Raw genomic sequence first — 16,133 nt, 5'->3', positions numbered from 1 at the left:
TGGCCTCAAATGGTTTTAGTCACAGACCTACACACACCGGTGCCAAGTGGAGATTAAAGGGTTTTACCGTGAACATATACAGTACACCGAGGGTTTTTATGTACTACAAAAAAAAACACCTTTTCAAAAACACAAGCGTAACCACAATTTACTGACTCTAACCAGGGCCGCTGCCAGGGATTCTGGGTCCCAAAGAAAAGGTTATGACAATGTAACACACCTGGGAACATGAATATATTTCTACATACGGTGCTGAATTCACTATTTGGTACGAGACTGATACTCACCACAACGACTGTCTCAATCAACATTTTATAGTAATATTATAATAATGTTTTTGCTCCCATCAGCCAGCGGGGCTTGGAATCTTCCTGAACCCAGTGGTTGCAGTGATTTCCAACCTTTTGGCTTGTGACCCCATTTTGACATCACAGATTTATGGAGACCCCAGAGACATTTTACTAACTGTCACTGTCACATCAGGCGTCACGTAAGACGAGCTAGCTCGATATTTTTAAATGTTGCATTTTATTTGAAAGTGAAATACAGTTGTTAAATATTGTGTTTTTAATCATAATTCTCAAAAGAATAATCATTTGTTGATAAATGTTTTTATCAGTATTTTTTTAATTCCTAGACATTTCAGGCAACCCCACATGGGGTCACAACCCCAAGGTTGAAAAACACTAAACTGGTGTAACTGTACAGTTATATAAAAACTGATTTCTACTGCATCCTCCTGCACTGTTGCCACACCTCCATGGACAATTATTGTCATTAATAAATGATCAATTTATCTTCTATTTTATACATCTCTCTCTATGACCTACTGTGACTGTAACTGTACTTTTACTATGACATACTCACTGCTTGCTACTTGTTATTGTTTATTACTATTAATTATTTATGTATTTGTGTATGTCTACTGTAGCTTGATTGACTGACTCAAATTATAAGTCGCTTTTGATAAAAGCGTCTGCCAAATGTACTGTAATGTAGTGTACGTCCTCTGTGGAATGAGACCATTTCTATCCACGTCTATTTAAATTATTAGCTGGTGTGTTTTCTCTCTTCATCGAGGACAGAACTTCTCTCCTCAGACCTCTGTGGTCGATCACCATGGTCCTCCATCAGACCGTAGCAGCGAATGACAACAACAAAGGCTGCCATCAGTTCCGCTCCACGCTCGGACAGCGGTGGTGAGGTAAGGTGATCCTCAACCACGACGTGTAGCTGAACGCTGTAAAACCACTAAATGTTCTACACATTGAACCTTTAACCCAAAAGTGTCTGACTGCTGGGAATTCCCTCAGAGTTGGTGGGGAAATTTGACAAGGAATTTCCAAAATGGTTTTCATTAACATGACATTTGTGACTGGTTTTGGTCAGCGCGGGGATCTTGAAACAAACTATTCATGTAAAAATCATTTGATTAGACAGTTTTGTCAGAGGGATCCAGAGGACGGGGGACAGCTGAGGGCAGAGTGTTGGACTAACCCTTCTGTCTTCGTGTCTGGACGACTGCTTGATGGGACTGGAGGACGTGGGTAGTGATGGCGACTTCTCCCCGTACCGCCTTCTGCTGGACAGACAAGATAAAATAAAAGCAGTCAGAGCGAGCGAGGTTGAGCCACAGTGTGTTTGTGTTTGTGTGCGGGTCCCTGGAGTCGGCCCTCGTCTCTCTGTGTTGCATGAATGTGCTTGCGTAGGCAGCGTTCCTCGCTATTTACACACTTCAACATCTGGCATTGGTTGCATGGTTTTGTGGTCTGTATTTCATCCCATCTGAACAATAAACGTCTCTGCTCGCCATACATCAGTCTGTTTACACGCGCGGCCCACATGGCACCATTATACGACTTGTACAATCTTTTTATAATGATACGCCTTCTCTTGGTGTCGTTCATTATGTCCATCATGGCTTCAACAAGCAGCTTAAACGGGGACTGCTTATATTTAGTGACGCGTGTGCACACGGAGCTGCGGAGACTGTCAACAACAGCAGGTATAAATACACCAGGAATTTGTTGCCGACACATTTACACGAAATAACAACGTTTATGTTGTTGGACATGTTATTATGACAAAGACTTAAGTTACATTAACCTTTTCACTGTAGTAACTGCCTATTTATTTTCCTTTTAAAATAAAATATTATTAATGATATTATCACAGCCAGGAATGTCTCCTCAGATAATCACCAAGGCTGTGAGAGCCTTCCTGTATATTTAACAGAATGAAATCTAAACAAGCAGATACTTTTATCAGGTGGTTTTTGATTCATTTAACCTCAACAAGATAAGGACAGTGAATATGAATTACATTTTTACCACGCACATTTGTAGCACTTGCTGTGACCACTAAGAGGTGCTGTAGAGCCCATACATTGGGTCTTTGTTGCGTCCCTCAGTCATTGCCATTGTTCAGATTCTTAAAATGGCCAATGGCACCACTGTGCTTCTGTATACACGAAGAGCTGCAACAAACTGCAGCATCTGTGTATCACACACAAGTTGATCAGCACACACACACACACACACACCTGAATGCACATACACAAACACATGCAGCTGTGAAACTTGGAGAGACGGCCAAGCTTCACAATCACGGGCCTCTGAGTCAACAGGTGGATGAGGATAATTGAATCAGATGTGTCTGGAGTCTGAGGCCCTGAGATCAAAGCTGTGGTAAGTCTGGCCAGGGCTACACACACACACACACACACACACACACAGACGCAGAAGAAAATGAAAATGCTGTGTAGAGCCTCAGAAGCTCTAGCCTGGATGATTAAAGCAGACTGACATCCGTAGCCGAGTTTGACCTCCAGGTGCATAGCCAGAGGGTCCAGGTCTGAGCCTGGGGCCATCTCAGGAAAGCTTGTCTGACCTTGGGACACAAACACTCACTCTGGCCCTGCCTACCCTCTGACATAACCCCACTGCACCTGGAGGCTGGAACATCAGTGAAAACGCTGACCTACAAAGGAAGAGCCTTTGTGCAAAGATCAGGGCCTGTCTTCTGCAAGTGCAAGTACAATGTTATTGTCACACTCACCAAGAGGGGAAAAAACAGGGAGAGGGGAGAGGAGGGAGGGAGGCAGGGAGGGGAGTTAAAAGTTTTCATATGTGGCTAAATACACACATATGGAAGGCAGAAGTCAGACAGGGAGAGACAAACAGAGGGGGAGAGAGACAAGAGGAGAGGGGAGGAGAGGACAGAAGAGGAGAGAGGACAGGAGGCCTCCAGGAGAAAGTGGAGTAAACTCTCATAAAGGGATAAAGATAAAACTCCATTCTCTGGACTTAGAGCTCAACAGTGAACCTGACCTGACCAGTCCAGATGACTAAGTCAACATGTCTATATTAAACCACACACTCCAGCTCAGCCTTTAAATCCTCATCATCATGTCTCCCCTTTGAAGCCCAGCTGACGTATAAGAAGATGGAGTGGACATTGTAGACTAATCACCAAAGCTCCGACCCTCCTTGTCTGCCTCTGCTTTCCCACAGCGTTCTAATGCAGCTAGACAAAGCAGTGGCTCCATCTTGTGGACGTCGGTAGTAGAAAGCAACCAACCTGGATTCATTAGCTCCACAGGCCTAAAGAATCCCTGACCATCACTGGACTAATGGTGAGTGAGATTAGGATCAAACGCTGCCACATCAAGTCATTTGATCTCATCTAAATGAAAGAGACACATTAAAGGGCTTTAGGTTTGAATGTTTGGACGTCAGCTTGTGATCTGGGCCTCTTTCATGGTTAAGTCTGTTCCCAACATGGGCTCCATCCCACACGTTCTGCTGCACAATTAAGGCTGGACCGTGTCTTAATAATGCCTTCTTGGATGAATAGACATGAACTGGTTAAGGTAGGATAAGGTGTCATCTAGAAACAGAATCAAAATATTCAACACAACGGTCAAAGTGAAAAAAGAGAATGTATTTATATTTATACTGAAATTAGAGTTCTCTAGCAAAACAAAAAAACAACGGTATAATATTCAGTTCATAAAATGGGATTTTAATGCAATGTTGTTAGTTTTAAGTTCATAAAATGGGATTTTAATGCAATACATTTCTTCACCTCAAAAATGTAGTGTGATTAAAATATGTGCACAGGCAGCTCAAATATGTTTTATAAATAGTTGTATTCACAATACATAATAATACATATTTCAATAATAATATATTTCACTTTGAGATCCGAGTGTCTTCATTAATTAAAGCTTAACTTGTTTTAACAATTATTAGTAAATACACACTGAAATGAAATCCAGCTCTAATGGTTTGTCAGTTGTTCTCACAGCAGATATTAAACACCAACTCTGGGAGATCATTCCTCATATGTGAATGATTATAATAGTCCTGTGGGCTCTAACGTGACTTTCCTTGTTAATTAGTTTTTTTGGGGGTTTTTTAAAGTCACTTTGTGAAGCAGAAGAACTGCCTGCAGTCAGATGAAAATATCCCTCGGCAAACGAGAATCACACATTTACATATGAATCTGTATTTGCACAAAGATCTAAATGTAATACATCACGGCGTGGACCAATATTTTCAGTCTGGCAAAATCAATTAAGAGAGTACCACAGCACTGTTTATAGCAGGGGACACCAACTATATTTGTCAGACTGGACAGACATAATGGGGGTCAGAGGCTCAAATAAAATGAAATAAGAATCAAATATTTGTATAAAATTATTATTTCATGTTTTTTCATTTTAGAAACCAGTCGTGGTCTGGACTGGATGGTACAGGAGACACTGTACTAATTTATAGGGAAAAAATATTTGAATATATATTGTAAATTGATATTTACAAGAAAAATATTGAGATGTAATTTTTGGGTTACATCAAGAAGAACTAAAATGAATTCTTTTTTACTACTGTAATCCAGAAAAAGAGGGAGATGAGAACCACAGTGGCAGCGACAAAACAATAAAAAAAAAAACAATATTTGATTTCCACTGTACCTGTGATGGGCTGTAACAGGTGTAGAACTGACTCTATCCTTCAGCAGACTCAGACTCAGAGCCTCGTCAGTAAATCCACCCAGCTCTCCTGTCACCCACTCAGGCAGACGAGCGGCTCCCTGGTCCACAGGCCGACGGCTTGGAGGTTCCTCGAAGTAAATAGACTGTAAATGAAAATACCAGACAGGAGACAGATGCCAAAATGAGTTCATCAGGATTTCAGTATTCATCTTAAACTTTGAAAAGTAAAACTGTAACTTGTGTGTCAAGGAGAAGGTCGTATTTCTTACTATATAGGTTGGCAGGATCTTGAGGCTGCCAGGCTCCGGTCTGTTGGTGAAAGGAGTTTCAAGGACTCCTTTTCTGAGCATGTGAAGAAGCAGACGAGCATAAATGTTGCGGTTTTTCCTTCCTGTCAGTCCTGAGGGGCACGTGGCTGGGTCACATAACTTCTTGATCCATATGGCACACTGCTGACGCTCTGATAACAAGGAGAGAGCAGGGAACACGATAAACACGGTGTAAAGAAACTAAAGATGACAAGCTGTAACTTTTAATTTAGATCTCACCTGTCTTGTTGGGATGCTTGAGGACATACGGTTTAATGTCCAACAGAAAATGCTCAAAGTCGGTGTCAAGTCTCTCCCAGGACTCTTCCTGTGTGCTCATATTTACCTTAAATGAAATTAATAAAATACAAATCGATGAAAAAGAACTTTGACCTTTGCTAAATCAGCCTGCAGAAGTCATTGCAATACGATCGGGTGCTCCTGATATGACGTAACTAAACATAAATACCTCACAACTACCAGTATTGGTAACAGCTGTTTACGCCTGTCCCTCGGACAAAAACAATAACAAGCTTGATATCCGCTAAAGCTAGTTAGGCTAAAAACACTGCGGTGCCGTTGGACGCTAGAAACTGTCTCGTGAAACAAACCCTGTGCACCATTAGCCAGTTAGTAGTGTTGCACAAAACACAAATACGTTAATGCTGCAATAATATGAACAAAAGAATAAATAACTTACAAAGGCACTGATTTCGCCGCTAAAAACGATTCAAAAACTTCTGGAAACGCACAATACGTCAGTTCCGTTTCCCCTAGCTAACGGCGTCATCCTGTTGCCATGGAGACTGCATCTGAAACTGTTGACGCAGCGGCCGCAGCTTCAGACTCTTCTGGTTCTCCTTCGATACTGAAGTTAATTCAAGATTTGCATACACGTGCGCTGCATCCTGACAGAATCATTTAGTTGATGATTTTGAATTAGTAAAGTAAATAACGATGTTTTGGATGTTTATAGTTTATTAATTTACTGCCTCTTGGTATTTAATCACACTTTAACTGATTTAGTATTAAATGAAGCTTGACATTTTGATTTTGCAGGGTTTATTGAATAACTCTTCACGTAGCGCTATTTGCTTAAAACTTGCAATGTATATTAAAACCACACGATGGCGGTAAAACGCCAGGACCGCTTCGACAAACGTTACAGTGTTGCCTTTAAGTGCTCCTCGTGTCACCGTTCGTCTTAATCTTGTAATTTGCACACTCGAAATATTCAAAATAAGATGAAGAAAGAGAATGAACTAATAATAATAATAATAATAATAATAATAATAATAATAATAATTGTATTAATAATACATTAATCGTTTTGCGTTTGTATAGTATGTTTTGTTTTAGTAACTTGAACTTTGTAACACAATCGTGTCCACAATCGTTGTCTGTGAATTGATGGCATGGTTTGTGAATTGATGGCAAAATGTGGCAGGTTTTCCTGAAGGAACCCTGAAATAGCCCTGAAGTTTTGTTTTTTAAAAAGTATACATCAGCTTTTTTTAGCTTTATTTTTTGTTAATTTGCCTTTAACTTTTATCATGTTTTATCACCCTTATTTTTTCCAGAATATCTTGTCTTTTGTTACATTAGGTACTGAATGATTGGCAGATGTTTGAAATTAATGAAATCATAATCCTAATCTATTATATTTAAAACACTAGTAAACACATTCAGTCGTGTTATTTTAAATCTGTCAACTCTGAAATAGTACCTCAGCTGTATAATCTGACATCTCTTGGACACAAAAATTCCCACAGCAGTGAATGCACAGTTGCTTGACGTCAGAGTGAATGAAAAAGAAGCGCTCAGCTGAGGTACAGTCAGAAGGACCTGTGCGCTCTGACAACGCCACAGCGCCCCTCGTAGAAACAGAGCTTCTCCGAGTTCTGACGGAAAAGCACGAAGCCGGATTTTGTCTGTTTTTGTGTTTCGTCTTGTGTTTATTATGGCTGACCATCATTTACACTACAATGACTCCGCAGGGGTTGGAAACCGATTTGCCCGCAAAGGTGCGTTGCGGCAGAAAAACGTGCACGAAGTGAAGAACCATAAATTTACTGCGAGGTTTTTCAAGCAGCCCACTTTCTGCAGCCACTGCACGGACTTCATATGGTGAGTTACTTTGAAAGTTTAAATTTTAGTTGCAATAGTAAATATGCAGTGACTTGGTGAGCCAGTTTATTGACAGCCAGTAGTTCACCACTTTATTTTCATACAGTTGTAGATGGAAACTGACCGTTTTTTATGTTTTTGTTGCAGGGGATTTGGGAAACAAGGATTTCAATGCCAAGGTAAACTGATTGATGCACAGACATCACATGTTCATTTATTTTCCAGCTCATGTAGAATTTTGTGCAAGTAAGAGTTCAGTAAGAGTTTCTTCAGGCACATCATCCTGCAAAACAGAAAAGCAGGTTAGTTCACTTGACTTGACTTAAACATGGCAAATATTTAACATAACATTTACCTTGGGCAAGGCACATAATCCATGTTCTTCACTGCTTTGTGCTGTTGAGAAAAATCATTCTTTGAAAAGGCCAATAGTGTTGAGAATGTAGAAGTTTCAGGTGTTGGACGTACCTCTGAGGCGTCTTTGCAACCTTCGGGGCAGCAGGTTTTCTGACAGGCAGTGAAGGGTACAGGTCTGGTGAGTACAAGGTGCTGCTGAGGATGGACTTCCTTCTCTGGTAGCCTCCTCTGGACTGGATGATGTAGCTGGTTTTTCTCGGCAGAACTGCATATTTAGGGTTCATGACTGGTCTTGTTCGTTTGGTGGTTGCTGGTTTATATTGGGCTGAGTAAGTGTTCTGTTTAGAGCCGGTCACCTTTTTACCCGTGGGGGAGCTTCCCTTACCAGGTGGAGACACAGGCTTCAGTTCAACTGCAGGCATGTGATTTGGGACTAGGGGCTGAGAGGGAGGGGGCTGGGTCTGGTCCACTGCTGTGTAGACTTTTGCAGACTCCTCTGCACTTGAGGGATATTGGAAAACTTCCTCATAAACCAGACGTGGAACATGAGGCAGGTCACCTGCTGTTATACTGGAGCCACTGTCACCAGCAGCACTGTGCTCAGAGCCAGACTGTGGATAAACATTCTCAGCCTGAGATGGTGAAACTGGTGCAGCTGGGCTGTTATATGCTGCACCATCAGTGCCTGGGGAAGCACCAGCATTATAAGGTAGCTGTGATTGGACAGGTTGCTGCGGAGGCTGTGCTGGATCGCCTAACTGATGGTAGAGATTCAGAGGAAAGAGCAGTGGTTCACCCCAGGCCTCAAACTGACCGCTGCCCAGTGTCCCTGCAGCATCAGGCAGGACAGGGTCTGGCTGCACGGTGACCGAAGGCTGGTTGTAACCCCCGTGAGCGCCATCAGGTGATTGGCCGTATGTAGCGTCAGCATCGTCAAACGACAGTGACATCATCAGTTCCTCCTCCTCATCAAGGATGTTTTTCGAATCATGTTTGTGAGGATATACATACCCTGTAGAATCAGAGTCAAATGATGAAGGTGACATCTCTGAATCAGGGTGTGTGTGTGTGTGTGTGTGTGTGTGTGTGTGTGTGTGTGTGTGAAGGGAGTCTTTACCTCGTTTAGGTAATATACCAGCAGCACAATTAAACAGCAACAGACAAATCCAAGAAACCCTGCAGGAGAGAGCAGAGCAACAACAGGCATCAGAATTAATTCTTCACATAAATGGAAATCCAGTAACAGAAGAATTAGAACAAACCACAAATGCTGTCCAAGTGCCATGGCTGTCAGCTGAGCAGCAGCACCTCAGACACACAGGGTATAAGACGAGTACACCAGAGGGTCCAGGAGAAACCTACAGCAGCTACTGCTCTTCACTCTGCTTCACGTCACCACTACCACCACTGCTGCTGCTGCTGCTGCTGCTCTCTCTTAATAAGAGCTGGGCTGTTAGCAGCAGCTGCTCACGGAATGATCAGTGATTTGATCAGTACCAGGTGTGGCTGCTGGACAACCATCACTTGTGGTGAAGTGATTGTGTTGGGGTTATTTTATCACATTTTTACATTTGGATCAATATTAAAATCTCAATTATTCTTATAAATAACTCAGTGACTCTTGGAGGTGATTGTATGTCATGCACATAATAAAATCGCACATTTTGGGAAATTAATTTTCCTCAATTACTGTCCTTAAAAAACAAGAATATCAGTAAACATATTCATATAGTAATATATATGATTACAAGTAGTTTATTCAGATATTGTAAAAACAGTTAATTAAATGAAGTGAAATAAAATCCAAAACAAATAACTAAAAGATCATTTTAGTGCATTGTCACAACACACTGAAACATCCTTTATTTTACGTGAATTCTATTTCATAAATTCCACTCAGCGACTCAGTCCAAGAACATGAATGCCTCCTCTCCATCTGCTGTCTCCTCCTGCTGCTCCTCTCCTCCTTCAGCCGACTTTTTAAAACACCTCCGCCGGAATGCAACCCTGAGTTTACACTTTTATTATTCTATATTGTACAATGACAGTAGCAACAAAAGGACAAAAGGGAGGATGCCATTGAAAGGAGGGAAGATGGAGATGGTGGAGGTTGAAGAGGACAACAAGGCCACTTGCAAACAAAGCAGACTATAGAAAAAAAAGGCAAAGACATTTTCTAAAGTTTAGTTTCTTTCACACTGTTTGGATGTTTTTGAAGCCGGATGAAGTTACTCTAAATGTTCCCTTCTATTGTGTTGCTGTTGACCATGAATCTGGAAAAAACAAACAAACAAACAGTAAATGAATTCTGTGACTCTTAAATCACATGTGGCTGAAGTACCACTGTTGGCCAGCAGGGGCAAACTTTATCTCACTTTTAGATCAATTTCATATTTTTCTTTGCTTCAAATCTTACAAACCAATGTTAAATATTTAACTGCGTACGAGGTCGAGGTGAGAGAAGGTAGAAATAGTGGGAAGAGTGTGCACATTGTTTGATTTCCATAAATCAGCGCACAATAGTCACTGACAGTTTGCTCTGTTGTTAATTGTGCGAAACACGGGGGTTGAAATCAGCGGAACAAAAGCAGCGTGCTCCAACGCTGTGATGAATGAATAGCCGCTCGTCACCTCCATTAAACGTTCTGCCTCTCACTGCACCTGTGTTACTGCACAGTCAGAGTTTCAACTGTTTGGTTTTGTGCTAAGCTAGCTGGTTTTTATGTAAAAGTGTAAAACAGCCACTGATGTTGTGGCTGTTTTACACTTTTAAATTTAATATGGCTGTTTTACTATTCCCTCACTCAGGCCTCAGGTGTTTATAAAACACTACTGTAGATTTTCATTGTTATAAATAACACAAAAAATCCTAAACTTCACAAAACTCCAAAAAACAAAACAAACTGTTTTGTCACCTGAGCGTCACAGCCCAGTGGAAGCCCAGATCTAGGCAGCTGTGTTTCCTGAACACGTTGAGTGTCGTTGTGCAGAGTCACGTTACAGAGTGATGTTTCATTCCCAGTATCTGTGGCTTTAATTAACACTGTTCTGGAACAAGGTCTTTACTTCCTAAATCCACGTACTATATTTAAAGTAGAATGTGGGTTTTTCTACACTTTAACCGCACGTAAAACGTCTTCTTTTAGAAAATTCACGTCCAGTTGCCTAAGAGAACTTTTCAACCTTGACCATGACCTGGATGACTGAGAATCTTCATAGACATTTGTCCTTATGCTTCCAGTGATTTCTGACTTTTACAGGTATACAGTATACACACAGTCCTGTGTGTGTTGGATGTTAGATGGTGTATCGAGGTAGACGTAGACCGCACGTGTTCCTGCAAGTGAGCGTGCATAAAAAATGTGGTGCTTTTTGAGAGCCATATAGTTGGAGGTGAATCCCCCCGAGGTCGTCAGATCGAGGACTCTCAGTGTGAGTGAAATATTATGTCGTACTGTGAGCGTGTCCATCCACGTGTCCACTCGTTTGTTTTTCTGTTCAAACTTGAATGTTTAACTAGTGACCTAGTGACCTTAACCTAGTTAATGTTATGTATTTTGTTTTAGCTACAGAACCTCCTGTGTGTTCTGTCTGGACCATTCCATGAACAAGGAACAGTCAACATTAGAGACCTTGTCTTTTCACATTACTGCTACACCAGAGAAGACATTAGTCTGATTAAATATGGAGCGACAGTGGAACTGACTCTGAAAGACTTCTTCTGTTCTGGTCGGTCTCCTGGAGCAGAGGGGATTGGATGAGTGTGTCTCATATCCCAAAAGTGATTGGTGGAGGATGGACTTTCATCCAGTTATGGTTTAAATGTTGGGGCTCGTGTGTGTTGGCCTCTTGGTTTCATGGCTTCAGTACTGACGTAGACCTCCACAGAAAACCCTCCTGATATCTGCAGTTCCATCTCCTGTTGCTTGATGTCCCGAGCTCAGGGCTTACTGTATCAACAGGATGACACAGACTCCAGTGAAAAATAATTCTCCCTGGAGATGTAGAGGAGGAAGTCCCACGCAGATTAGGCAACAAGGAGAATCAGACAGATTTCTGAAGGCACAGTGTCTGGGTGGAAAATTCAAAACCATTTTCTCTGCGTCTCCAAACTGTTTTTTTTTTTTTTACTCTAATTGATTTCAGATTAAAACTCTTTTCCCACTACAGCCAACTTGTCTCCGGGGGCTCTTCTCAAAGCTTTCCAAGGAAATTGCTGGTGTAAATACCAGAAATGATGTGGTTCTCTTTTGTTTCCGGAGAAAAACTCTACATTCAGACACATTCCTAAAAAATACTTTGATTGTTGTGACTCTGTTTGTCCAGGCCACAGTGTTGACAAACGGCAATTACCTGTGGATTCTGCCAATGCACCATTCGAAATGTTACACAGTGGATTGTTTTATTTTTAAATCAAATATTTATCAGTGAGATACAGACCTCTTGATGATGACTTTTCTGCAGAGCCCAAATGTCACGGTGTGAAACTGTGTTGCTGCTCTCTGAATGTCAGATCATCTCATTAAAACCAAGTCGTGTGATAATGAGTGAGTGAGAGTGTGTGTGTGATTGTGTGTCAGTGTTGGACCACTTGCCTCTATTAGGGATGCTCACCACCCCCCCACACCTTCACCCTGCTTCTCCCCAGCCTTTGAAGTTGAGCATCTGTGGCAAAGACTGTGTCATCTGGAGGGTTGAGAACTCTGTCACATGGATGTGAGCCCCATGTCTGGTCACATGAAAGAGAGGTGAGAGATGGAGGGAGAGGGAGTTGGAAGGCGAAGAGGAAGAGAGAAAGAGAGAGAGAGAGAGAGAGAGAGTGACACAACGCTGCAGCCAAAGTGTGATAGAGTCAATAAGGTGCAAAGGTGAAGACAAACTCAGTAGGAATGGCTGTTGTGAGAGTGAAGGTGTTAAGTAGCGAGTGACGAAGACGTCCTCGAGCTCCGTCCACCGTCTGGTGTGTTGCTCCAGAGATTTGGCAGCAAACGCTGTGACGAGAACAGATTAAAAGAGAGACCAGTGAAAACAGTTGTGCAGCTAACGTCTGCTGTCGCGACAAATTAGTCACTGAGTAGTTAATGTTTTAGCAGATGGTTGAAATAACTTTTTGTGGCCACTTGGGGCAGCAGAAAGCATCTAATCAACTAATGCTGTTGTTAAGGCATTAGGTTTAGCAGAGAAAGATAATATATGATATATAAATATGTATTTAGCTACAGTTAGGCATGCACTACTACTACCAATAAATGCAGTAGTGGCAGTAGTATGACTAGTAGTATTCCAAAGATAGAACTATGTTTATACCTTTAGATTTTTTTTTTCTAAATACATGCAGATTTACTATATATTCAGATTTTATGTTTAATTTTTTTTTTAATGAAGTCCTGTCAACCAATGATGGATGGACACTTCAGTTGGAGATATGCTAAGTTTTTTTTATATGGAAATCTATGATTTCTGTATTTTTCCAGCTGCTACTGGAAGAGTCTGGATCTGACATTTTTGAAGCGTCGATCTTTATGCTTTAACCGTAATTCATTGTTCTATCAGAGGGGGGTGCTGCTTTTGGCACAGTTTGTCTTGGCTGCTCATCAAGTGATAATGATGAGATGTTTTCCAGGCTGCTCTGCCACTCTTCGGGACATTTATTTCCATCCCAGAGGGTGTGGGTGTCATCGTGTATGTGTCGGCCTGACGAGGGTTCACACATGATGTCGACATGTCCGGTACTGGGTACCGATGGCAGCTCGGGAACACGCTGTAGCAGTGGGTAACAGTCACCAATCAGGGCGAATAATTACCTAAAGATTGACAGCTGGTTCTCTGAAGGGTTCTCTGAAGGGTTCTCCTTCACTTCACTGCCAACGTATGTTTATTAATTAACCAGCTCTTTTATGGGTGTTTGAAACACTTCAAAGGTTTTTTTTTAATTAATTTATTATGCATCTCCTCAGTAGTGGGGATTTCTTTTTTAATTTTAGATCAATAGATTTTGAAAGTTCAGGTTTTGTTTTATTGGACATAAGGAGGTGCAGCTCATGGTTACATGGTTTAAAATGTAAAAGAAAATAGGATTTTTTAAAAATAATTTAAAGTTAATTTAAGGTTTTTGGCCGGTCCTTTACAAATAAAAAAAAAAACACAGAATACTGTAAATGTCAATTTAAGAATAAATACATTTTCTGGCAAGTTGGTACTTTACACAAAACTACCTTCAAATTACAGCATTGTTTCAGGCAGTTGTTCACAAACGTTCTATAGCGCCCCCTGTGTAGATAGGATGGATGATGAATCTGCCCACATAAACTGAATTTGAAATGCTGTGATTTTGCTATTCTCATAGAACAAAGTGTTAAATGTTAAAATCCAGTGCAATTTCTCCACTGCTGCCGATTAAAGGGGTCTCACCCCTCACTTTGGGAACCACTTGCTAAAAGTAACATTTAATTTTGCCAAGCAAGTGTCTGATGGGAACTCATTAAAACAGATGTGTATTTTATGAAGTACAGTAATCACCAAAACATTACCAGATATTTATACTTTTAACATTTTTTAGCAGAATGTAGCGAAGATCAGTCCGGACGTCTATCCATGCTAATTATGTCACAGCTAACGATTGTCTCTTTTTTATATTCACATTGGTTGGTTGTTCTTTTTTCTCTCTTTTCCTCTATGTCTCACTCAAGGCTACAGGCACAACAAAGTGGGTCATTTCCATTTTGTTATCATGGAAACAGCTCTTCTGGGCAGATTAAATGTGGGTTTTGTATTATCAGATCTCATCCACTCCTGATGCAGCCCTCAAGTCCTATTCCATTCATTACACCACTGCTAAATAGGCTAAATGAGGTAATAAAGCACAAAGTAAAATGTTTCCCTATTTAGGAATTGAAAGTGTCATGCCCCATTACCAGAATCCATTCTCAAATTTACAAGGGATGTCCCCATCAGCGCCTCCTGGGTTCCAAACTGATGCGATGGATTTGTTTTCACAGAATTAATCAGTCTGCGTCTGACATTTAGATTTGTCCAAATACTGAAGCTGCAGCACAAAACACAAAACATTTAAAAATACAGAAATCAATCCAGTGTGGACAAACACTGTCACCTGATAATAGAGAAGCATCCTGTAATTTCCCAACAACCCTTGCTCTGCAGTTACATAAGTGAAGCAGTAAGTGACAAGTGTCCAGGCGACAGGACCCACTGTGGAAGCAGAAGCTGACAAAACTGTCCACTTTGATTAGACAGATGATCTGATGACCTCCTCTGTCCTCTTCTTTGACTTGTTCCTCTGACCACGATAGAAATCCTTCATTTTACAGGCTTTGTTGGGTTCATGTAATTGTGCTCAGTTTTCAGTTGTTGGCATAAAAAAATCAAGGTTAGTTGTTCGTGTTTGTTCCTGATGAAAAGATTTAAATACAGTCAGGAACTTGGTTAAAATGTAATGGCACAATGACATGACCGAATAACTGCGGTGGCCGCCCTACGTTACTGCTACATGCATTAATGGCACAATGACAGGAAGTAAAGATGCACTGGTTGCTTTTTTTTTGTTGTCAGATTCTGATTTCTGATTCGTCGATACCGATGTATTGCTGATCAACTAGCTCGCTTTTACTTGTTGTTCCGAATAACTCTGCGATGGCCGCCCTACGTTACTGCTACATGCATTCATCACAAATGGCGAGCTTGGACCTTTCTTGCCACACTGTAAAGTACTTCCAGGCAAACAGGATTTAAGCTCCAGCTTCTGAGCTTGAGCTCCCTCTTCTGTAGTCCGACGCAAAATGCTTGTGCAAAATAATCGGCTGCAAAACCAGAAATTATTTTGATAGTCACCGGTTTGACCCGATCCTGGCCGGCGGCTCGGTGCATCTCAAATATTAAGTTTCTATGCAGATGATAACACAGTGGTTTCTGTTCATCTACTCAAGTTGTTTACCTTGAGTATACACACAACATTTCTCATTTCACCCTCACACTCCTGCACGTGTGCCGCTCGCATAGTTGGCCACAGTCACACACTGTCAAGACGTATTTGCTGTAATTATTCTTCCTCACGCTCTGAGGGCTTGTCACATGGAAAACCATGCAGCCTTCCCTCCGTCAGACATCTGTAGGGCTTTGTGTTCGTTAGCACCTCAAGATCCACCGCACGTGTCAACATAAGGGGATCGCCACAGTCTGGGTATCAGACAATGAGCCTTCATTTACAACCATAGACCGTGAACAGTGAAGAACACATATGTCAAACTCAAGGCCTGCGGCCCAGAAACAGCACCCATGACCACAGAAAGATGTAATTGTCTCAATGATTGTAATTAAAGTGATCATTC

General features: G+C 41.3%; 2 protein-coding genes across 5 annotated transcripts in view; both read right to left on the bottom strand.

Moving 5' to 3' along the window:
* The window catches only part of cep112 (centrosomal protein 112), a 79,520-nt gene extending 73,385 nt beyond the window's left edge, over nt 1-6,135 (bottom strand). For 3 of the 4 annotated variants that reach the window (XR_003052436.1, XM_025064579.1, XM_025064578.1), the window contains exons 1-5: nt 6,005-6,135; nt 5,545-5,650; nt 5,266-5,456; nt 4,976-5,139; nt 1,498-1,582 (exon numbers count right to left, since the gene is read on the bottom strand). Coding sequence is in view for 3 of the 4 variants with exons in the window: in XM_025064579.1 (XP_024920347.1) it covers nt 1,498-1,582; nt 4,976-5,139; nt 5,266-5,456; nt 5,545-5,644 (540 nt within the window). In the remaining variant the exon portion in view is untranslated. The remainder of the gene's footprint in view (nt 1-1,497; nt 1,583-4,975; nt 5,140-5,265; nt 5,457-5,544; nt 5,651-6,004) is intronic. The other variant, XM_008329858.3, reaches the window with a different exon arrangement.
* A 1,301-nt stretch (nt 6,136-7,436) lies between these two features.
* LOC103393015 (uncharacterized) lies at nt 7,437-9,210 on the bottom strand. Its single transcript, XM_008329813.2, has 5 exons — nt 9,051-9,210; nt 8,906-8,964; nt 7,900-8,800; nt 7,787-7,827; nt 7,437-7,714 (listed from the first exon to the last, which is right to left on the bottom strand). The coding sequence occupies exons 1-4, from the start codon at nt 9,071-9,073 to the stop codon at nt 7,815-7,817; spliced, it is 996 nt and encodes a 331-aa protein (XP_008328035.1). The 5' UTR covers nt 9,074-9,210; the 3' UTR covers nt 7,437-7,714; nt 7,787-7,814.
* Between the last annotated feature and the right edge of the window lie 6,923 nt (nt 9,211-16,133).

This window comes from Cynoglossus semilaevis, chromosome 17 (assembly GCF_000523025.1).
Source record: "Cynoglossus semilaevis isolate Cse_v1.0 chromosome 17, Cse_v1.0, whole genome shotgun sequence".
Classification (NCBI taxonomy): domain Eukaryota; kingdom Metazoa; phylum Chordata; class Actinopteri; order Pleuronectiformes; family Cynoglossidae; genus Cynoglossus; species Cynoglossus semilaevis.
This window is presented reverse-complemented; position numbering and strand designations above follow the sequence as displayed.